General features: G+C 36.3%; 1 protein-coding gene across 2 annotated transcripts in view; it reads right to left on the bottom strand.

Annotated features, from left to right (window-relative positions):
* Positions 1-1,935: 1,935 nt before the first annotated feature.
* The window catches only part of LOC137387205 (protein Skeletor, isoforms B/C-like), a 45,027-nt gene continuing 21,079 nt past the window's right edge, over positions 1,936-25,883 (bottom strand). The window contains exons 9-17 of one of the 2 annotated variants that reach the window (XM_068073544.1): positions 22,630-22,740; positions 22,213-22,355; positions 21,920-22,049; positions 17,464-17,604; positions 16,584-16,760; positions 12,315-12,487; positions 12,134-12,197; positions 3,821-3,990; positions 1,936-2,710 (exon numbers count right to left, since the gene is read on the bottom strand). In XM_068073544.1, the coding sequence (XP_067929645.1) occupies positions 2,471-2,710; positions 3,821-3,990; positions 12,134-12,197; positions 12,315-12,487; positions 16,584-16,760; positions 17,464-17,604; positions 21,920-22,049; positions 22,213-22,355; positions 22,630-22,740 (1,349 nt within the window). In that variant the 3' untranslated portion in view covers positions 1,936-2,470. The remainder of the gene's footprint in view (positions 2,711-3,820; positions 3,991-12,133; positions 12,198-12,314; positions 12,488-16,583; positions 16,761-17,463; positions 17,605-21,919; positions 22,050-22,212; positions 22,356-22,629; positions 22,741-25,883) is intronic. The other variant, XM_068073543.1, reaches the window with a different exon arrangement.

The raw sequence follows: 25,883 nt of genomic DNA, 5'->3' as shown, positions 1-25,883 counted from the left end.
GGACACAAAGCTTAGTCTGAAATTTGTTGTACTTCTCAGTTCTGAACATAGACGGAGCCAGCGCTAAAACTGGTGTTTCTTAGATCAACAAAAGGAAAAAAACCTATTTTCTGCATGAGTCACCAAAAATGGCAAAAAAACACACGCAGTAAAAATGAAATATGGAAGATTTTAGACGAAACGGGAAAATGAATATTTATTCAAGGAAATCAATGGAAATGGAATCAGTGGAAAGTGTATATGTTTGATTTGCTACGAAGTTGTTGCTGAGATGAAAAAGTGTAATGTCTGTCGACAATATAGGACCAAACATCAGAACTACACAATGTACACGGGTGCTGAATGAACAATATAGGACCAAACATCAGAACTACAATGTACACGGGTGCTGAATGAACAATATAGGACCAAACATCAGAACTACACAATGTACACGGGTGCTGAATGAACAATATAGGACCAAACATCAGAACTACACAATGTACACGGGTGCTGAATGAACAATATAGGACCAAACATCAGAACTACACAATGTACACGGGTGCTGAATGAACAATATAGGACCAAACATGAGAGCTACACAATGTACACGGGTGCTGAATGAACAATATAGGACCAAACATGAGAGCTACACAATGTACACGGGTGCTGAATGAACAATATAGGACCAAACATCAGAACTACACAATGTACACGGGTGCTGAATGAACAATATAGGACCAAACATGAGAACTACACAATGTACACGGGTGCTGAATGAACACAGAAAGTCAAGCAAATTGTAGCTAACCTGCAAGTTCAAAAGCAGTTCTTTTTGCTTCAACAAAATACAAAGGAATGTCACAGCATCAAGCTATGAAGTTGCTAAACTCGTGGCTCAGCACTGAACCTTTTGCAGATGGTAAGTTCCTACAGTAGCACCTCGTGAAGGTCGCAAAAACAGTCTGCCCAGAAAATATTAACACTTTGAGTCTGTTCAGAAATACTGTTTTTGATGTAAATCGAGGACTTGTCAGTTAAAAAACAGAGTTTGTCCTTTTGATTTTTATGCGGGTGATGAGAGCCACAGATGTTGGTGTTGCCAGAAATGGCGCACGGCTGTTCAGTTTTTTGCATGGAGTTAAAAATTTGTTGCAATGCGGAGGAGCTACTTACTAGGAGTGTCACTAGAGACAACGATGGGCAAAGATCAGTGCGGAGGAGCTACTTACTAGGAGTGTCACTAGAGACATTGATGGGCAAAGATATCTTTGAAGCTATGTCAGACACAGTTGAAAAGACGGCTAAAATGGGACAAACTGTGGAGAAACAATGGATGGAGCTAAGGTTCTGACAGGCAAGTGCAAAGGAATGGCATCGATGGTATAATTAAGCCAAAGAAGTTGACAAAGGTCTATTTTCAGCTGTACTCAATCAACTTGTGACACTAAAGGACTGGTTAGTAGCATACAATATGGAAAAAAGCTAATTGGATGGCAATATGCCGTGAAGCCGATAAGATGACCAATGAAGAGCGAGTGGCATAGATTATAACAAGAAGATTTTAACACCGATGTCTATGGCAAGCGGGTTTCATATAAAGGAGTTACGCAAATATTATGGCATTTAATGGCTGACTGCAATTATGTAAAATAAGTAAATAAATGCCAACAACATGTTATGTAATGGTTGTTTAGAAGACCCTAACGGTAGTTCAGGGTAAAGACACACAGATTTAGAAAAACACAAATACGTTTTTATACAGCTAGGATATCATTCACTCATTATATAGCCAGACTGAGACAAGGGGTCAAAGGTAGTAGTTATATCATTTGCCTCGCCACAGTATCGACTTACACACTAGGGAAGTTCCTTTATAGCCAATGAGGTGACAACTCCCTAACAATTAATTTTTTCCAACCATCTTGATGCAATAACCAACAGGGATCATTGATGTGCTCACTATGAACAATATATTTGCTTCCATATAAGGAAAAGTGTTCAAATTCTAGGTAACCTTAGCAACAAAAACATTTATAAAATGAAATGTGTTGAATTGAAGTAAACCAAATTTCAATATTATAACAAAATAATATATACTGCATACGTGTGCAGTAATAAAATAATATATACTGCATACGTATGCAATATTAAATTAATGAAAAAGACTAATGTAACTTGAGGGAGTCATAACAGTGTGTCATACATCTGCAGCCCTTCAGTATATCTGAATTGAGGGAGGGGAGAGCAAACGAGCTTTTACAAACTCTGCACAAATTTGATGTCAACTTTTGTGTTAAATCAAGCTAACGAACTTCTTACACATTTAGCTATATACTAGTTCATTGCTATGGTAACTGCACCTGTTATTATGGCAGTTTTTTCCCGACAAACACTACAAGGATAAGACTGTTTAAAATTCTGGAGTTTTAACTTTTAATAGGTGGATATCAGTCTCGACAGACAAATATGACACCTTCATGCGATATATTCAAGCGGTGTAACAGAAAACCAGAGCCATAAAGAGCAATGGCAGAGAGCTAGATAGAATGATCCCTGCATTATCATTTATATTGAGCTTTTCGAGAGCACTTGTAGTGGCTGTAGGGTCTTTAATAGTTGTACCAGCAGTAGTAGTCGCTGTTGATGTGCAATCCTGGGCGGGTATCTCCTCTGTTGGCAGTTCATCATAGATATTTATCTTCCAACCAAGGTTCTTGTGGGTGTAGCACTAAAATATCGCCAACTACAGTGAGTGAATCATCGGCCAATTTTAAAATTTTTATTAAAATTTGTAAGGATCCAACATGGAAAGAAAAACAGAAACCTACTCTTACATTTTTTGTTACTTTTAGAGTTCTTAATAGCAAAAATGTCGCCGTGAAGAGGACCGCATATCTTGTTTACTTTAAATGTAATTTAAAACTGGTAGGGCTTGTTTTGTACCATCTACATTCTTGTTTATGACAGTGGATGTTCTACCACATCTTGACCACTGTCAGATGTGGTAGAACAGTTGGTCAGTGTAGTGTTTTGGATAATTGGATGTCCGCCGAACTGGAGCTTGTGAGTTCCAAACCAGTTTGCAGCTATGATCCCATTCTTAAAACTTTATTGCTATAGCTGGAATGAATAAAGTACAGATAAATAATAAATGGTAATAAAGAATACTAAGGTGGTCGCTGCTGTCCTCTGCTTACCTGGTAATGAAGGATACTAGGGTGGTCGCTGCTGTCCTCTGCTTACCTGGTAATAAAGGATACTAAGGTGGTCGCTGCTGTCCTATGTTTACCTGGTAATAAAGGATACTAGGGTGGTCGCTGCTGTCCTATGTTTACCTGGTAATGAAGGATACTACGGTGGTCGCTGCTGTGCTCTGTTTACCTGGTAATAAAGGATACTATGGTGGTTGCTGCTGTCCTCTGCTCACCTGGTAATAAAGGATACTAGGGTGGTCGCTGCTGTCCTGTTTACCTGGTAATAAAGGATACTACGGTGGTCGCTGTTGTCCTCTGTTTACCTGGTAATAAAGGATACTAGGGTGGTCGCTGCTGTCCTATGTTTACCTGGTAATAAAGGATACTACGGTGGTCGCTGCTGTCCTCTGTTTACCTGGTAATAAAGGATACTACGGTGGTCGCTGCTGTCCTATGTTTGTCTGGTAATAAAGAATACTAGGGGATCGCTGCTGTCCTCTGCTTACCTGGTGATAAAGGATACTATGGTGGTCGCTGCTGTCCTCTGCTCACCTGGTAATAAATGATACTAGGGTGGTCGCTGCTGTCCTCTGCTTACCTGGTAATGAAGGATACTAGGGTGGTCGCTGCTGTCCTCTGCTTACCTGGTAATAAAGGATACTAGGGTGGTCGCTGCTAGGAGTGAATACGAACTCGGTGTAACTCGTAGGCTCATTTACGCAGTCCAAAAACAAGTCTTCTTTCAGCTCCTCAAAGCATTGGTAAATCTTTTCTTCTGCGTCGAGGTTAAGCTTCCACTCGCAGTAGTCCCCAACTGCATAATGACAAGCAATGTAAACTTGTGAAAAAACTATGTTGTAGCCATTGGATATATATATATATACATATATATATATACATATATATACAGTCAAACATGGATAACTCGCCCTCGGATAGCTCAAACACATGGTTAACTCGAACGGTTTCTTTGGTCCGTTCCCACGTAATGATAAATTGCTTTAGATAGCTCGACCTCAACTCTTTTAATTCGAACAGATTTTTGTCCAACGGCTACCGAGACGGTTGTTATCGCTTTAGAAAATCACTTTATTCCAAGCCATAAAGGTAAACCTTGACTTTTTGTAATTTATAGGCGTCGTTATTACCACCATCAGCAAAATATTTTTGTCAACGACTTTTCTAAAGGTTTGGTGAAATTTGATCCGCTTAGCGATGGCCATTCGGAAGCAAGGAAAAGTGAGGTAACCTTCGCATAAACTTCAAGAAAAATCGGTAAAATTGATCTTGTTTAAAACGCTCAAAAGAAAAATATGTCTTTTCTTCTGAGCATTTCAACAACGATCAAGCTTTGCCAGTTTTACTCTAAAAAACGTCCTGGCAATAACATCACCTCAAACAACAAACCAATCTCAAGTGATAGAAAAATCTCTATACTATTTGATAAAAAAGTTTTAAACTTTACATTAAAAGCATTTTATTTGAAACAAGCCATTTATGCTTTTGTTTATATTATAGTTTGTATATTTACATGTATCTACTAATAAATAAATACATGGACTTGTGACAGTGCTCTAATAACTTGAATGCTCTGATAATTCGAACACATTGGCTCGGTACCATTAAGTTCGAGCTATCCATGTTTGACTGTATATATATATATACACATACATATATACATATATATATGTAGGCCTATATATGTCTATAAGATGGAAAATTATTAGAAAGGCAACATCATTTAACTGTTCAACTAAGACATGTAACTTGTGCTTGTGGGAAAAGTTTTACATCATTTGAATGCCTGAGTTGGCTACATTGAACAGGCGAAATGAACTGACATCTACATGCAGACATGTAGACAAATTCTCGTTATGCAACCACAAGACATAATCTGTAGTAAGACCATGGACTCTATGTAGTTAAAAATTTCAATCTGTTAGCTACTTCACCTATATTATATAAACACCTGTAGTTGATTGACATATTTTATCTTATGATTGCTCCTTCAGAACATGAAACTAGTAGTAATAAAAGTGTTTTAACTGTAAGCTTCAAACTTTCGTTTCTGTATATATACATGTACACGTATATATATGACATTTTATCTGAAGTGTGTGATACTTATTGTACCACATGAAACTATTAGTAATAAAATGTTTAACTTATAGAGTGACGTTCCACTTATACATATTATATATATATATATATATATGTATATATATATATATATATATATATATATATATATATATATACTAGAGTGTTGGAATAGGTTGAGGCTACTTATCTTTTTTCCAAATTGGAGTTTTTCTCTAGAGTCACGACAGGTCTGTTTCGTGCTTCTGCACTCGTCAGGTGACTTGCGTCGGGCCATTTTAACGCAAGTCACCTGAAGAGTGCAGAAGCACGAAACAGACCTGTCGTGACTCCAGAAAATACTTCAATTTGGAAAAAAGATAACTAACCTTAACCTATTCCAACACTCCAGTTAGTTATAACACTCCACACTTTTTAGAGCGTGGAGTGCTGTTAGCAGTAGGCCTGACCACTTATCTATTATATGTATATATAATATATATTTTTAATCAACGGAATGAATAGTATATATTCAATGAGTAGTATATTCATATATATGCATATATATGTATATGTATACAGTATATATGTACTTATATATACATACAGTATATTCATATATATGCATATATATGTATATGTATACAGTATATATGTACTTATATATACATACAGTATATTCATATGTATGTACATCAACTTTATATACTTGTACTTACCCTAGGACACTTATGTATTCGCGGCATCTAACTTTCGCGTTTTCGCGGAGTCATCCTCTCGCGAAAATTAAATGAGTGAAACTAAACTATCATAACGAACGAGCAAAAACACGAAGTCAAATAGCTTTGTTCATTGATATCCACAATAAAATCGTCATATTAGAAATGCAAGCAATTTTCGTCTGTGGTTGGGATCAATGACAAATTTCTGGTAAACTCATTATAGCTAATACACCGACTGAGCGGCATGGCAAAGCAAATTAAGATTATATCAGTTTAGTCACCGAATATGTAACTGATGAGGATGAAAGTCTGGTAGGTGAAGTCATAAAATTGCAGAAGAATTATTGTAGTGATGAATTTTATTACCAACCAAAAACACTATCAACCCTCACCAGGTCCAACCACATTATCTCTTCCACTGCCAACCATGTACAAATTCGCTACCGGCCTAGTGCCAGCCATTTTACCGAAATTGCCGATATTGCTTCATGATATGTATACAGTATTTTTTCAAGTTCTACTTTAATTATCTGTATAATCACGAAAATCTTAATTGGCTATTATGTCATCAACAACTAATTACCTGTTTTATGACTCGGGTGGGGTAGTTAATGAACTCACAGAAAAATGTTCATTTTTAGATTAGAAATTCTCAAACAAAAGTTTAAAATTGCTTCGTTGTTTTAGGCTGATTTTATAGAGAAATCTTCGGACAACACAGTCAATTTCATAAAACACTTAAAGACTTATGTGGGCTATGTGGTCAACAAATAATAGAATCAGGTTACCAGACAATTGCTGAGAAAGTCAAAAAATGCGTTTATGGCAGTGGCCCTAGAAAACGCAAAAATGCTTTTATGGCAGCGTAAGGGTTATACAGTTTTGGTTGTGAAGTTGGTTGCTACCTATCTATTTTTTTCTTCTTGGGATTCGAGTGTGAAAGTCACGGCGGGAGGGACCTAGACGTCATTGATAGTCTAAGAAACAAATGGCAGCAAGTGATCAAATTGAATTGCCGATCTCACCCACACATTTCAACCTGTGGTTTACAAATACGAACTAGTCACAAATTGAATTTTTTTCTCATTAGCAAACTGGACCTGAGGAATGTAATCTGTTTTTTCTACTGCATTTATTTTCACATCGCTATATCTTCACACTCATCAGAGCCGCGAAATTAAGTTGCAGCGAAATTTTACTCTGTGTGCTACTCACGAAACTAAATACTAGCGAAATATAAGTGTCCTAGGGTACACGTTAATTACTTATATAAGTAATAGATATGGTGATATATATATATATATATAATATATATATTTGTAATTTGTGTATTTGGGAGAAATACTTCATTCTATACAAACCTGAGCTTGCAAGCTTAAACTCAAGAAACGAGCTTGTGTCAAAGTGCAGACATTCAAATAAGCACTTAATTAGCAATGCTGTGACATGAACCAATTAAATTGTTGTATTACCGTATATGTAGCTGGCCTTTATCGTTAAGCTAATCGATGTGTTTTTACGTACAGTCATATGAGCTTCAGTTCATTTTAATGTTACCTGATGAATGGTAGCAACCATGAAACTTTAAGTTGTAAAATGTTTTAAAAGTTTTCAGTTCTTAATATAGTTTATATATATATATATATAAATTGTTTCCTCACCCCGGATACCCGTATGGGTGGTAAATTCTGCTCTAACTCGGGTCTCCTACCAGAGACCTGGGAGTTTGAGCACTCGCCTCAAGATCTTAGCTGTTCCCAATAGCGCACTTTTCTGCAACGCACCTGAGTTGATTGCTGTCGGTATTTGGGCAAGCCACATTTTATGCGCCGGTATTATTGCGCCCAGTGCCCCAATGACTACTGGGATTACAGTTGTTCTTACATTCCAGCATTTTTCAATTTCTTCTCCAAGGGGGAGATATTTTTCTACCTTTTCTTTTTCTTTGCTGGCTATATTGTAGTCATTGGGTACTGCTATATCTATTATAGTAGCCCTCTTGTTCTCCTTGTCTACCACCACTATGTCTGGTTGAATTGCTAGGACATGCTTGTCAGTGTGGATGTAGATATATATATATATACCTTCGGTATTGAGAAATTTGGAAGGCTAATTCTTAAGAAAGGCCATTCTATGCTCACAGATGGCCTAAGAATGCCAAATGGTACCATCAAAGATATAGAAGAAGGGTACAAGTACTTGGGGATTATGCAAAGCAACATCAACCACGAAGCCGAGGTACGTCACAAAGCCATTACCGAATACAAGAAACGCCTTCGGCAGGTCTTACGGAGCCAGCTCAATGCCAAGAACCAAGTCATGGCAATAAATACCTACGCACTGCCAGTAATAAGATATCCAGCAGGCATAATAAAGTGGACTGAGGAAGCCATCAAAGAAACAGATATAGCAACTCGTAAACTGCTGACCATGCATGGAGCACTCCACCCAAAATCTGATACTACTAGATTGTATCTTGATAAGAAACATGGCGGTAGGGGACTAAAAAGTGTACAGCAGACAGTGAACGAGGAGGAGCAAAACATCAAAGCATATGCAGCCTCCATGGCCATCTCAGATAAGTTGCTAGCTGAATTTCAATCAGCTGCTCTTACAATGGACCTACGCCCTGATGATGAAGAAATTGACTGGCACACGAAACCTCTTCATGGAGCTTACCACCAACAAATATCTAAGGTTGGGGATCTTCACCAGACATATATGTGGCTGAACAAAGGAAACCTAACGGCCAATAAAGAGTCGCTAATCATGGCAGCCCAGGAGCAAGTGCTCCCAACAAGGCAACTCCAAACAAAAATCTATCACACTAGAGACGATCCTAGATGCAGACTGTGCAAAGATGCGCCTGAGACCATCCAACACATCATCAGTGGATGCAAGCAGCTAGCAGGGAACGCGTACACTGAGCGGCATAATCATGTCGCAGGTGTTGTGTATAGAAGTCTATGTGATGAGTATGGCCTTAATAAACCACAACACTGGTGGGAAGCTCCTGGTAAGGTCAATGAAAATGACCGCGCTAAGATCCTCGGGGACTTCTACATCCAAACTGACAAGCATGTCCTAGCAAACCAACCAGATATAGTGGTGGTAGACAAGGAGAACAAGAGGGCTACTATAATAGATATAGCAGTACCCAATGACTACAATATAGCCAGCAAAGAGAAAGAAAAGGTAGAGAAATATCTCCCTCTTGGAGAAGAAATTGACAAATGCTGGAATGTAAGAACAACTGTGATCCCAGTAGTCATTGGGGCACTGGGCGCAATAACACCGGCGCATAAAATGTGGCTTGCCCAAATACCAACAGCAATCAACTCAGGTGAGTTGCAGAAAAGTGCGCTATTGGGAACAGCTAAGATCTTGAGGTGAGTGCTCAAACTCCCAGGTCTCTGGTAGGAGACCCGAGTTAGAGCAGAATTTACCACCCATACGGGGTATCCGGGGTGAGCAAACAATTTTATATATACTGTATACCTATATATATACTGTATACCTATATATACCTATATATAAGTACCAAGATGGAAAAAGTTTTTAGCAAAAGTTTATTACTTAAAGTTTCATGATGCAAAATGATGCTAAGTTTACACCAATCGTCAGATAAAAAATTGCATGACACAAACACAGAACCAAGAATACACTAAGAACACCAAATTGAAGAGTTACCTGTATAAGTACAAAGATGGAAAAAGTTTTTAGCAACAGTTTATGACTAAAAGTTTCATACTGCATGCAGTAATCATCAGATGCTAATGTGAAGTGCTTGCGTATAATACTTGGTCAAATCAAGTATAAAAGCCTAACTATTAAATTGGTTAATTGGTGAGCTTAGCCTTAGATAAGTAAAATTTGGTGACGTGTCAACAGGATGTTACTATATCACTTCTCTGATTCAGGGTAGCCATGTGAAGTTGGAAAATTATAAAGTACTTCTCAGTTAAGCATAGATTGCACTTAGAAACACCATTCTGACAGGCCTTGGCTCTTGTTATTACTTTCCAATCAATACTAAAATCCTTTCCCGATGAAGAATACTGCATCTGTGTTGAATTGGTTTCAAAACATCAGAAACAAACAATCACACAGCTTTATTGTATTTGATATAGTGGAATATTACACTTCCATCACCAAGGATCTAATGACCAAAGCTCTCGATTATGCAGCCAATTTCACAAATATCACTAACGAACACCGCAACATTATATTTCATGCCAAAAAATCCATCTTGATACACGATAACGAACCGTTTAGAAAAAAGACAGATGAGCCATTTGACATAACAATGGGAAGCTTCGATGAAGCTGAAAGTTGTGAGTTAATTGGCTTATACTTACTTACCAAAATTAAAGAAAAATTAAATGTGGCAGTTTTTGGTTGTACAGGGATGACGGGTTGGCAGCGATTAAGGAAAGGAAAATCCAAGGAAAATCGAGAACATTAAGAAGGATATATGCTCTATATTCACGAGTCACGGTCTTAGAGTAACAATAGAGGCCAACTTGAAAATAGTTAACTACTTGGATACTACACTGGACCTGAACAACGGAGAACACGCGCCTTATAGAAAGCCAAGCAATGCTGTGCAATATGTGCATAGGAAATCTAACCACCCTCCAGCCATTATACATAACATCCCAAAATCAATTAACAAGAGACTGTGCACAATATCATCCAGCAAGACCACTTTTAATAGAGAAATTGAGCCTTTCCAGGAATCACTGACAAGAAGCGGCTATGACTACCAGCTGAGATACGAGCAGAACAATTCTAATACCACTGGCAGTAGGAATAGTCGGAGACGTGACGTATTGTGGTATAACCCTCCCTATAGCGAAAATATTGCCACTAACATCGGAAGGCAATTCCTACTGCTAATCAAAAGATTATTTCCTAAGAACAATAAGTTAAACAAAATCTTTAACCGAAATACTGTGAAAGTTAGCTATAGCTGTATGCCTAATTTAAAATCAATTATAGACAAGCACAACAACAAATTGTTAGCAAACTTTACGACAGACGAAAGCAGCAGAAGATGCAATTGCCGGAATAGTAATGAATGCCCTTTAAATGGTCAGTGTCTCACGAGTTCTATTATTAACCCGGCAACAGTTAACGCAGACGGCAGAAGCAGTCAAACATACATCGGATTGACAGAGAGGCAATTTAAGGACAGATTCAACAACCACAAAGCATCCTTTGGTATTAGTGACAAGAGAAAGACTACCGAATTAAGCAGATATATATGGCAATTAAAAGACGAGGGAAAGGATTTTAGTATTGATTGGAAAGTAATAACAAGAGCCAAGGCCTGTCAGAATGGTGTTTCTAAGTGCAATCTATGCTTAACTGAAAAGTACTTTATAATTTTCCAACCTCACATGGCTACCCTGAATCAGAGAAGTGATATAGTAACATCCTGTAGACACGTCACCAAATTTTACTTATCTAAGGCTAAGCTCACCAATTAACCAATTTAATAGTTAGGCTTTTATACTTGATTTGACCAAGAATTATACGCAAGCACTTCACATTAGCATCTGATGATTACTGCATGCAGTATGAAACTTTTAGTCATAAACTGTTGCTAAAAACTTTTTCCATCTTTGTACTTATACAGGTAACTCTTCAATTTGGTGTTCTTAGTGTATTCTTGGTTCTGTGTTTGTGTCATGCAATTTTTTATCTGACGATTGGTGTAAACTTAGCATCATTTTGCATCATGAAACTTTAAGTAATAAACTGTTTCTAAAAACTTTTTCCATCTTTGTACTTATACAGGCTCGGTGGACAATTTTGAGCACTATATCAGTGAAGTCTCAACCATTATCTGTATATATATATATATATAATTTTTTTTCTTCCACATTCAGTCAGAGCTACAGATATAAAATTTAAATAACTACCTAGGAATGCAAACAATTTCAATAGCTGTGTTTTCAGCTCTAACAAGCCATGTTTTGGCAAATGTTTCACTGGAAGTTTATGTACTTTGATAAACAACAGAAAGCTTGTTTTTGCCTCCTATGGCTGCTAAAGATGCTATCTTAGAATGCCCAAGTGTATAATGCATGCCATTTCAGTTTGTCAGAGTACCTGTACATTATAACATAATGTACCAAACAAACAGGTTACCTGCAAAATCTTTCTTTTCTCCATTTTCCGTTCCCTGAAAGATAACCTCATCTGGTGACTGTGTCTGTAAATAAAAGAATACTCTCACATGACAGGCTACTGCCTCACATATATTCAGCTAAATACATTACAAATACGCCGTAGACAACGAGTTGGTAAATCGTGTAAGCTCTACTTATACCTGTTCGTAGCCTCCTTCCACGCTATTGGTAAAGTAAAAAGGGTGGTACATGGAACCCAAGCTGCTATTAGTTCCTCCAGCAACTCTGAATGTATAAGATATGCCTCTCTGTAGATGGAGCTCAGGCACAAGTATTCCGTTGATGTACCAGGCTATGCCCCAAGAGGGAAGATCTAAGGGGGTATGTATAAATACAGTCATACTTCAACTTACGAGCTTAATGCGTTCCGAGACTGAGCTCGTATGTCAATTTACTCGCATGTTGGTGCAATTAATTTATATATAGAACAATTAAATATATATTGATTGGTTTCCATACTCTAAAAAAGGCAAATAAAACACTCAAAACAAGATGTTGTAACAGAAAGAACATGTTGGCTATTGTCCTTACGTACTACATGCTTTCAAAAAGCAACAAATAAAAAATAATGCAAGGAAATGTGATTAATTAAAATGTAAAATTAAATACATACAATAGCAGTTAACACTCGCATTTGCCAGGGAGGGAGATATAAGTTATCCTTCGTTACAACAGTTGACTTTGATAAATTTAGATTTTATCAAAGTGTTAAAAGACAAACTTAGAAGCAAACCTAAAAGCAAACTTTCATTTTCAACTAAACGTAATTAAAATTTCTTCGGCGCTCATAGTTTGAAATTTCTCACTGGTTAGCGAGAAATCTTTCCTTTTTTTCGCTTTCACGACTAGCCGGCCATTTTAAGATAAACCTATCTAAGGACGTTTGCCTTTGTCGCCCTTGCAACATGTTGCGATTAGGACGAACACAGGTGTCGTCACAAATGGTTAACACACGATCACTAGCCAACTTGTCCGAATGTCTATTAAACAGTTTGGATAGATAGCGCCGGCCTTTTCACATTGCATCGTTTCAGTTACGCTGTCACCGGCCAATTGTTTGTCCAATGCCATCAGCGGTCGTGAAGATCGCTGCACCGTTTAGAAACTATGGCTAGTCCTTTTGCGAACTAAATGCCCTGAATATAATCCTTCTGTTTGATAATTATGAATGTATTTCTGTCATATTGCCGAGCTATCTGAATCACGCATACACATTTCGCATATTTTTCAATACTTTTCCGTTTAATATCGACTGTTATCATTTGCTTTTTCTTTGTATTATCTTTCATTTTACTGGCAAACTTTCGGTCTACGCACAGTACTTTTAATTCACATAATTCTGCACAGAAAATCGTGCACAAAAAAACACGGTACAACAGTATAACCTGAGCAGTTGAAAAATACAGAGTGATGCTGTTCTAATAAAACACCTCCGACATACTTGGCAACTCACTCAAGTGCTCGTATCTCAAACATGGCTCGTATGTTAGTGCTAAAACTTGCTAGAAAGCTGGCTCGTATCTTAAGTTTCTCGTACGTTGGAGCACTCGTAAGTTGAAGTATTACTGTACACATAGAGCAACTAACTCACTGCCATCCTTGAAGCTGATGAACAACGGCTGTACAAATCACATACATAAGCTATTACAATATTAGCCTTTCAAGACTGGGTAATACCAGAGTACAGACTAGAGTACAGACTAAAGTACAAATCAGAGCACAGACCAGAGTACGGATCGGAGTAAAGACCGTAGTACGGATCAGAGTACAGACCAATAAAACTAGATGTTTGGAAGTTACTGTTCTGTACAATACTTAATCTACCACATATACACTATTCATTCTCAAAAATGAACCTTAAACCTAGATTCAATGTTACATAAAATGTTTCCAGCTTTGGTAAATCATGCTTGGCTTATTTGTACTATACAGTCAAACATGGATAACTCGTCCACGGATAGCTCGAACACATGGTTAATTCGAACATTTCCTTTGGTCCGTTCCCACGTAATGATAAATTGCTATAGATAACTCGAACTCAACACTGTTAATTCGAACTGTTTTTCTGCCCAACAGCTACCGAAACGGCTGTTTTCGCTTTAGAAAATCACTTTATTCAAAGCCATAGAGGTAAACTTCATCTTTTCGTAATTCATAAGCGTCGTTATTACCACCATCGGCAAAATATTTTTGTCAACGACTTTTCTAAAAGTTTGGTGAAATTTGATCTATACTGCGATACGATGAATAGCACGGGCTAGCCGGGTCACGCGCGCAAGAATTTTCGCCACGCACATACAAAACAAAAATCGCATGTTGTTTTGCATGTGCGTGGCGAAAATCCTTGAGTGCGTGACTCGGCTAGCCCGTGATGAATAGTTTTCCGACGTTGATTCCGAGTTGAATCAACGTCCGAATGTTGAATGTTTAAAACGTCTTAAAAATGTTGTAATTAAACGTATACGTTGTCTGAGCTACAAAAAACTATTCATCGTCTGACCTAAACACAGAATACGTGTGTACATTCAATTAGTATCTATTAAAAAAGTGTGAGTGATATAGAATGTACCGTAAAACCTCGTAAAACTTCTAATTGAACTGCCTCGGAGTGTTGCTCTTAACGAATCCCAGGTAAAGTAAGGTAATCTGCATAAACTTGAAGAAAAAACGGCAAAATTGATCGTGGGTAAAACCCCAAAAGAAAAAAATGTCTTTTCTTTTGAGCATTTCAACAACGATCAAGTTTTGCCAACGTCAATCTGAAAAACGTCCTGGCAATAACATCACCTCAAACAACAAACCAATCTCAAGTGATAGAAAAATCTCTATACTTTTTCATGAAAACGTTTTAAACTTTACATTAGAAGCATTTAATTTGAAACAAGCCATTTGTGCTTTTGATTTATATTATAGTTTGTATATGTACATGTATCTACTAATAAATAAGTAAATATAAGGACTTGTGACAGTGCTCTGATAACTTGAATGCTCTGATAATTCGAACACTTTTGCTCGGTCCCTTGAAGTTCGAGTTATCCATGTTTGACTGTATATGTTTATACGTATAGGTAAATCATGCTTGGCTTATTTCTCCTATAGATTACAAATACGTATTTACCTATACGTATAGGTAAATCATGCTCGGCTTATTTCTCCTATATATGTTTATACGTATAGGTAAATCATGCTTGGCTTATTTCTCCTATAGATGTTTATACGTATAGGTAAATCATGCTCGACTTATTTCTCCTATAGATGTTTATACGTATTGGTAAATCATGCTTGGCTTATTTCTCCTATAGATGTTTATACGTATAGATAAATCACGCTTGGCTTATTTCTCCTATAGATGTTTATACGTATTGGTAAATCATGCTCGGCTTATTTCTCCTATATATGTTTATACGTATTGGTAAATCATGCTTGTCTTATTTCTCCTATAGATGTTTATACGTATAGGTAAATCATGCTTGGCTTATTTCTCCTATAGATGTTTATACGTATAGGTAAATCATGCTCGGCTTATTTCTCCTATAGATGTTTATACGTATAGGTAAATCATGCTTGGCTTATTTCTCCTATAGATGTTTATACGTATAGGTAAATCATGCTCGGCTTATTTCTCCTATATATGTTTATACGTATTGGTAAATCATGCTTGTCTTATTTCTCCTATAGATGTTTATACGTATAGGTAAATCATGCTCGGCTTATTTCTCCTATAGATGTTTATACGTATAGATAAATCATGCTCGACTTATTTCTCCTATATATGTTTATACGTATAGGTAAATCATGCTCGACTTATTTCTCCTATATATGTTTATACGTATAGGTAAATCATGCTCGGCTTATTTCTCCTATAGATGTTTATACGTATAGATGAATCACGCTTGGCTCATTTCTCCTATAGATGTTTATACGTATAGATGAATCACGCTTGGCTCATTTCTCCTATAGATGTTTATACGTATTGGTAAATCATGCTTGGCTTATTTCTCCTATAGATGTTTATACGTATAGGTAAATCATGCTCGGCTTATTTCTCCTATATATGTTTATACGTATTGGTAAATCATGCTTGTCTTATTTCTCCTATAGATGTTTATACGTATAGGTAAATCATGCTTGGGTAATTTTTCCTATAGATGTTTATACGCATAGGTAAATCATGCTAAGACTTTTTTTGCTTTTTACAGCTGGTAAAACATAGTTTGGTTCAACCCTGTACTTTTGCACAGACCAGTACAGTCTTACAGTGGATTACCCACAGGCTTACATGTCATAGCCTCAGAGAACAGTACTGACCACACAGTTTTACCTGTCATAGCCTCATTACTCTACTTAGATCGCACCCACTTTTATCTGTCTTAGCCTAAGAACCTTGTACTGACCGCACACAGTTATACCTGTCAAGGCCTTATAACCCTGCTCAGATGCAGACTGTCCTATCTCTGCAGTAAAGACTGTTCCTTCTTTTCCGTAAAGATGATGAGGAGTGAACTTTGGTAGTTCTACTCGATCCTTGTCCTCAAATATAGGACAGTTGTCAGCTACGTCCCGACCAAAGTTAATGGCTTTAGAGGCTACAATTGTATCAAATAATATAGTAAAACCTGGCCGCTATTAATGCACAGAACGGCAAAAAGCAAGATCATGCAAAAAGCTAATGACTTTCTCCACATAGTATGATAGGCATGACATGAAATTACCAGTTCACTAAGTCTTCTGGTTATGCACACAAGCTTAGACCTACTTGCGACGCAAGAAAAATTTCTAGATATACTTATTCGATATTTATTAGCTGCAGATATTAAAGCAATATTATTCAATATTATAGCTGCAGATTTATTGGTTGCGTAAATCTATGATGAATTAACTTTGTGAACATCAATAAGTTTTGCTTTTGTGTTTGGATTTGATCTCAAAACTTCCAGGTCTGCAGACCAGCAATATGATCCGGGACACTACGTTGTCTAACTAACTGTAGCAATGAATAGTTGTGATGACACTAATTACATTGGCACATTAGCACAAGCTTGATGTGCTTGTGGTTATCAACTAGCACGCTTAATTTCACAATTATTAAGCTGGTTTCAAACGCGGCTATCGTTTTAGTAAAGATTTAGACCACTAGTTACTCAAATTCATATAATCATTATTGTATTACCTGTGCAACGCCGAAAATTCATCTAGTACTAAATAAAGATAAAACATGTGAGTGAGCAACGAGTGACAGTTGCCAATAATAATTACCTCTTTTAATGATATACGAAGATAGTCATAAACAGTACTTACTTGTCAAACGTCCTCCTACAGCATAGTGTTTAGCTGCCTGATTGAGAGAGTTTATAGGTCCAATAGACCAGACTATCTGCTGCGGAGTACCATCAGTCTTGTATTCTTGATCCTTTTGGTTATCAACATCAGCTGCATTAAATAGATTGCCGTATATATACTTGAGTCTACATCAAAAATTGGAAAACACTCTCCAAACAATGTAGTCATCAGAAGGTCATGCCAACTGGTGGTAGGTTTTTAATTATGGCCAATTTGCCACAATAAGCTCAATAATACTGGTAACTATAGAAGATATTACTTTTATATTTGCAGAGATAACTTTTACATACTGTAGAAAATTGTTGTACTTGCTGAACACACTGTAGCAAACTATAGTACTTGCTGTACATACTGTAGTAAATTGCAGTACTTGCTTTACATACTGTAGTGAACTGGAGTACTTGCTGTACTCACTGTAGTGAACTGTTGTACTTACTATACTCGCTGTAGTGAATTGTTGTACTTACTGTACTCACTGTAGTGAATTGTTGTACTTGCTGAACACACTGTAGCAAACTATAGTACTTGCTGTACATACTGCAGTAAATTGCAGTACTTGCTTTACATACTGTAGTGAACTGGAGTACTTGCTGTACTCACTGTAGTGAATTGTTGTACTTACTATACTCACTGTAGTGAATTGTTGTACTTACTGTACTCACTGTAGTGAATTGTTGTACTTGCTGAACACACTGTAGCAAACTATAGTACTTGCTGTACATACTGTAGTAAATTGCAGTACTTGCTTTACATACTGTAGTGAACTTGAGTACTTGCTGTACTCACTGTAGTGAATTGTTGAACTTGCTGTACTAACTGTAGTGAATTGAAGTACTTGCTGTACTCACTGTAGTGAATTGTTGTACTTACTATACTCACTGTAGTGAATTGTTGTACTTACTGTACTCACTGTAGTGAATTGTTGTACTTGCTGTACTCACTGTAGTGAAATTTTCATCCAATTTTAGCGAGATACCCAAAGCCATGTTAAGAAAAGTCTCTTCATATTCAACCTCATCATCAGTAGCTAAGGACATGTATTTCTATGGAGACTTAGAAATACATGTACATATAAACACAACTATCTAGGTATAGTAATAATGTTTGACTAAAAGCTGTCAACACTTCAATAAATAGTCACAGCACCCCTTAACATCTGTCTAAGAAAGATGCAAACACACCCTAGCACATGTCTAACATCTACTAGGAGTTGTGGTGTGATATATATATCTATACTAGTTGAATGCCCGAGTAATAAAAGTCTTTGCACAAAAGACTTATACAGTGTAAATAAGTAAACAATACAAAGTAAGTACAGTGCACCCTCAGGATACGATTACCCTATTATACAATTTTTCACCTTATGAAATGGAACATGATAATTTTTACACATCACTATACAAATCTTATTTCACTGTGAGTTCAACAAAATTTTTGCCAAAGATCAAATTGGTATCCTGAGGGTGCACTGTAAAACCAATGAGTACATGGAAGTGTGTACTGTATAAGATCAGATTGGTATCCTGAGGGTGCACTGTAAAACCAATGAGTACATGGAAGTGTGTACTGTATAAGATCAGATTGGTATGCTGAGGGTGCACTGTAAAACCAATGAGTACATGGAAGTGTGTACTGTATAAGATCAGATTGGTATGCTGAGGGTGCACTGTAAAACCAATGAGTACATGGAAGTGTGTACTGTATAAGATCAGATTGGTATGCTGAGGGTGCACTGTAAAACCAATGAGTACATGGAAGTGTGTACTGTATAAGATCAAATTGGTATGCTGAGGGTGCACTGTAAAACCAATGAGTACATGGAAGTGTGTACTGTATAAGATCAAATTGGTATGCTGAGGGTGCACTGTAAAACCAATGAGTACATGGAAGTGTGTACTGTATAAGATCAGATTGGTATGCTGAGGGTGCACTGTAAAACCAATGAGTACATGGAAGTGTGTACTGTATAAGATCAGATTGGTATGCTGAGGGTGCACTGTAAAACCAATGAGTACATGGAAGTGTGTACTGTATAAGATCAGATTGGTATGCTGAGGGTGCACTGTAAAACCAATGAGTACATGGAAGTGTGTACTGTATAAGATCAGATTGGTATCCTGAGGGTGCACTGTAAAACCAATGAGTACATGGAAGTGTGTACTGTATAAGTTGAATAAAACAACTTTTTTTTATTTAACTTATACAGTATTTACCACTTCAGTTTTTAAACTTTGGGCGCGTTCTATTAAAAGACTTGGGATTTGAATGTAGTGAGTTCAAATCCATTTAAAATCCTGATTTTTCTGTGCTACATCTTTATTGCTATTACTGTACAGATTAAAAACAGACAAACACCAAGATATCATAAATACTATAGATTTATATAAATCTCAGTGTCTGTCTAGTTATAGTGATAAAGTTTTAGTAACAAAAAATTCACTTTGCAGAGGATTTGATATCGGAACTTATTTGCCCTCAAACGCCGTGGTCTTATGGATAAGTTCAAGGGCAAATAAGTTCCGAGATCAAATCCTCTGCAAAGTGAATCTTTTTAACATTATCTCATTATCTGTTTTCTGGGTTGCATTGGTAATAAAAACAGATTATAAACATTACCTTTCCTACTGCATTACCTTTACACTACATTACCTGTTACTGTCTATCAGTTGTTTTTATTACCTATGTAATTCCAGGCTTTCACCTAGTGAAGCCAACTGGTAATCGTTATGTGTGATGCAACGTCGTTATGCGCATTTTAACCGATTTAATAAATATCTTTACCATTATTGATGTTTAGTAAGCTAAATTCATTTAAATCAAATTCAACGTTTATGTTATACATCCGTCTCAAAGGTAAGAACTTCCCACGGTACGTACTGTAAGTACTACATTGTAATGTTAAATTTAATTGCCAATCATAACCACTAACACGCTAAAGTTGCCGTAGGTAACTATAGTTACTAAAATTAACATATTGTTTTGTTACTAATTTTTAATATGTACAGTATGTACATAAAATTTAGATGAATTTCACTATATACGATTTATATAGTGATTGCGTAAATTAACCATTATGGGTTTCTTCTATACAATATTTTCGCGCCACGATGCCAACACAGAAATGAATTAAAATCATATAACTGTATATCAAATAATTTTTTATTGTAATCGTACCAAAACAGTTTATTTAGCCATTACTTGCTAATTATTTCATATTTACATTTAATTACCTTTACAGTTGTTTTATTTTTTCTCTAAATTTATTTCAACAAAACACTTCTTTCATGATATAAAATTTACAAATTACAGTTGTTTAAAAACCTTAACAGTTGTTTTATTTTTTCTTTCAATTTTTTCTTTCATTTGAACTGTACAAAACACTTTTCTCATGATATGAAGTTTGAAAGTTAGAATGGTAACTGTTCAGGGGCGGATCTACTGTGGTGCATATGGTGCAAATACACCACCATAAATATGGCAAAAAATTAAAAAAAAAGATTTAAAATCCATCAAGAATTGAGTAAATTACAATTCATTTCACTGAGAACTTGCTTTGGGAGGAAATGAACAAAAACGGCCTAGTAGAGCTCGTTATAACGAACCAGTTTTAATAACATTGACCTGAATTTGTTTAGCTTATAAACAAATGAGAGTGGTCCCAATAAACATCTCCAATTGAGCCACAACTTTTTCGAAAGAAGTACTACAAGCAATTTTAAAAGCAAAATGTCTCAAAAGAAAGGTCAAGAACGAACTTTGGATCATTTTTTTCGATGACAAAACAACAATTCAAAAAGTATGCTCTAATATGTCTGTTTTATAATAGCATCGTTATGTAGCTAGTACTACGAAACATTTTTTATGGTAGTTTGCAGAAATGATGGCTAATTTCTGCGCAGCCAAACCAAATGGCTGTTGAGGTTTGGTGATTGATTTTGTCTTGATTTTATTTTATTGCACAAATGTTTGTTAACTTTCTGTTTACATGTAATCTTGATATACATAGTATAAGGAACATTATAAAACACCAATTTAATTAATCATATTTAATGTCAATTTTTACCTCTAAACTTGTTGTTTGCGGCAAATAAATGTTTACACTTTTTTGGGCTCAAACACACCTCTCCCTCATTCTAAGATACCTAAATTTCAAAAATTTCCGCTAGCGCGGGGCCAGGTAAGGGGGTCGCGCCGCGCACCCCCTCCCACTCTAGATATATTACACAAATTTTGCACCACACACTTTTTTTCCTAGATCCGCCCCTGCTGTTGCTATATGTTAAATAAAAATTTTCTGTGTAAAAGCTTTTTTATTACGCGGGCAATGTGAGAATTCAGCTAGTACATTTAAATATGAGAAAAAAAAAAATAAATATATAAAGCGATAGGCAGATCCGTAAGTAACCTGTAATAAGAGCCCGGCTGTAAGAGATTCTAGTGATCCCTTGATTGACTTCTGCACCAACTCCCATCACATCGTCAGTTGACGATACGAATGAGCTATCATCAGGGCAGACTCCTCCATTCGATGAACACTTAAATATAGATACCACCACTAATGAATTGTAGAGTATATAAGCAACAAAAATGATGTCTAACACTAGTCTATATCCTTCCTGCAATAAGACATGTACACTCACTACACTCCAATTCTTGAATAGAGATTCACATAAAGAACAAGCGAAGTACAGAAGTTACCTGAGCATATCCCTGAATATAATAATCGATAGCCCTAGGCTCCGAGTCCAATCTATAGTCAGCAACAACTATGTCTGAACCAATCATTTGAGCTCTTTCCAGGTTTCCACTTAATCCAAATGCCATGTAGTCGGTACTTCTATCTGAAAACGAACCAAGTGACCAGTCAAGAAGACTATTAGAACATTCAACAACAAATAATTTTCTTAAGAGACCAATTCACCGCGTTTGTGATATAATCATACACTCCCACTTGAAACACCTCGTCAGGTAAACTGATACCAAAGAATAAATTAAATATTTTGGTGTTTTATTTCAAATTGTTGATGAACTGATGCTCTGTGTTGATATAGAGCCAACCAGATGACCAGTAATATACATGTAACTAGGACAGACAGAAGAAACAATGTGACCCACCGATTCTGCCAGCCAGCTCAAACATGATACTGTCTCCAGAGACGAGCCAAGATATGTGAAGATCATCGCTGAGAGGCTCGCAGTTGAACTCTTCACTCATTTCTCTCATTACTACATTTCAAAACATCAACAATGACAGTACTGTTGTCAGCCAGTCTGTTTGGAATAAGTACGACGCATATACCACACCAGCGTCTCTCACCTAATAGAACTCATCAGACATAAGGTGATAGAAAGTACAGCTAGAATATATATACAGTGTTATATCCTTAATGCAAGGATATACCACTGTATATACCACTATACAAACAAATTTGAAGGACCAAAGGGGTAATTTGGTAAAGATCTTGGAATGGATTAGGCTGTTTACATGTATTTTACACATCATATGCTGTGAAAACCCTGTAACGTAAGCATTCTCAGAACGGATTATATACGATATAGGAACGACTTCTGTATAAGAATTATATATGTTCTAATGGGTTATAACATAAAATATGAGACACCGAAAAACCTCTAATTGAACGACATGGCGCTCATTTTTCAACCCTTCCTCTATAGTGGCGGTCAATTGGAGGCGGCGTTCAAATAGAGGCAGGCTGTGTATTTTTCAAATGGCTTGTCAGAATTTTCGGAAAAAAACTTAGCTCTACTACGGGCGAAACGAATGTCGCCTATATTTTGCTCTTTTTTTTTCGGTGGAGCGATATTAAACCTTTTGGATGCAATAAATCTGCTAATTGCATTGCACTCACTGATATGTTTGCTACAGTTTACAGCCAAAACCAGCTTTTCATGTGCAATAGAAGTGAAGTTATGGGCATCGATCCATTGTAAGCCATGTTAAAATAGCAGCAAGGATGCTATTAAATAGCGCGCTATAAATCCAAATATTTATAAGTCTATTTATAAGTCTGCACAATAAAAATCTATCAAATGATACAAATATACATTCATGAACAAGTAACATAAATGAATCATACATATACTAGAAATTCCACTGTCATACAGCCCCCGACCAAAGAAATATTGGAAAAAAAGAAAGGGTACTGATGGTGGAGAAATGCAATATTAGCAGTCAAATGGCACTGCAGTGCAATAGGATAACTGCAATAGTAGCTGGAATGTACTGGGTGTTATTATGTACAACAAACAGCAATAATGAATGGAAAATATTATATGTTTATATCTCTCCCCCTGCAATAGGAGAAATGCAATATTGGCCAATATTAGAAGTAAAATACACTGATATTATTAGAATAACCAATATTATTAATATAGTAATAATATAAAACCAATGCACAATTTTGTTTACATTTCAAAACTTCATAGCTAGCAATATTAAGAAGTTGTGATATTTATATAGATTTTTAGAAAATCTGTACTATGCAGTCATTGTTCTGTAGTCATCCAAACTTATAATTAAATATTGTAATAATCTCATAAGAATCGTTAGAAAAAATATCATCGTCATTTCCTTTACTTACACTGCGTTGGACATCAGTTAGAATACCAAAGTACTCAAAAGTTTCCAAAATGTCAGATTGAAATCGGCAAAAAGGAAACGATTTTTGTACTTCTACGTTAATTACAGAAACCTTTGGCAATTCGACAATGCTACAGACTGGTGAAATGTGCACATTATTTTTTCGTGAAATGCGCACAACTTAATCGTTCTATTCTATGTCACTCGGCGTTTTAATTTCCGGTCTTAACTTTGATAAAAGTAATGCTTAGCAAGTTTTAATAACGATTTTCGGCCAAATAAATCTGTCTATTTGTGTATAATCCGTTCAGATGGGCAAGTTTTAAGATACTGTTGACACTTTTTGAGACTTGGTAATATATTTGAATAGGTTTATATGCGTTTTGTATCATTATTATACTTAAATGACTCTACAAAACAATGGTTAAATTTGTTGATGAGATTTTGAAACGAGGGTTTGCGACGTTGTTGATGAATAATTTTCGTAAGTTGTGTGCACATGCATTTATTATAAAAACTTTCAAACTTCGCTCCGCTCATTTGGTCGTGGGATTACATGCAGAAACAAAAATATTTCGATCATTTGCTCGGATAGCTGCGTTCTGATTGTTGCTTTTGATGGAACATACATCTTCTAGTAGTTCAATACCTTCCACAATATTTTCTGGCCTCAACTCTTCTTCTGCACTGCTAAACTAGTCGATATCAACACCCAAAAAATTTTTGGCGGAGCAAAACTTTTACGCGCTGCATTTAGCACAATAATAATATGCTCGGTAATCGTAAACTTTGGTCCAAAACTTGTGAACCAGTTTTTATATGCATGTTCTTCGAAGTATTAGGACCACGTTAAACAAAAAGCTTTGAAATTGGACAACAAGAAAATTAACTAGTATTGATACGACTTTTTGAACACTTTTCTACTGGTCAGTTGGTATTATAGGCTCGCAAAGATCAAACAATGTTAGTGGCGGTGAAATAGAGGTGGCGTTCAATTGGAGAGGGGCCGATTTATTTTTCAACCCTTTTCTCAGGGTGGCTGTCAATTGGAGTTGGCGTTCAAATAGAGGTGACGTTTAATTAGAGGTTTTACAGTAGTTTCTAATCTTTAAACCTGAATCATATTATTAAGCACGCTGTGCAGAAAACGCCAGTTACCCAGTATATTTCTTAAAACTTTTGAAGAGCTAAAAATTAAAAGGCCAAAGCGACTTGCTAAAGGACTTTTTAAAAGATTGCAAAAGATAAACAACTTATCTTTAGTTATCAGAAAATAATGAACGGCATTTAGCGTGTTATAGCGCTATAACGAACCTAAGAAGGCAGATGTGGATCTAAGGTTAAGCAACGCCAACGAGTCAAAATTTTATCTTTAGTTACCAAATCTAATTGTCGAAGCTACCATACAATACAGATTGAGCATTTTGAACAAATCTTTTTGTCACAATCTGATTGCATACAGATCAAGTTACAAACAAAGTAACACAAAAAAAGGGGTTGAACCTGATATAAAGCTATTAAAGTCGTATACCAATGAAATTTTCGAAAGCAATTAGCTGGGACTGTTATAAAAATGAAATCGGTTGAGAAATTTTAGCATAAGGAAGACGAACAAGAAAGGCCTGTTACAGAAGGAGTATAAGTTATGGAAGATGAACAAGAAAGGCCTGTTACAGAAGGAGTATAAGTTATGGAAGACGAACAAGAAAGGCCTGTTACAGAAGGAGTATAAGTTATGGAAGATGAACAAGAAAGGCCTGTTACAGAA

This window comes from Watersipora subatra, chromosome 2, assembly GCF_963576615.1.
Source record: "Watersipora subatra chromosome 2, tzWatSuba1.1, whole genome shotgun sequence".
NCBI classification, from domain to species: domain Eukaryota; kingdom Metazoa; phylum Bryozoa; class Gymnolaemata; order Cheilostomatida; family Watersiporidae; genus Watersipora; species Watersipora subatra.
This window is presented reverse-complemented; position numbering and strand designations above follow the sequence as displayed.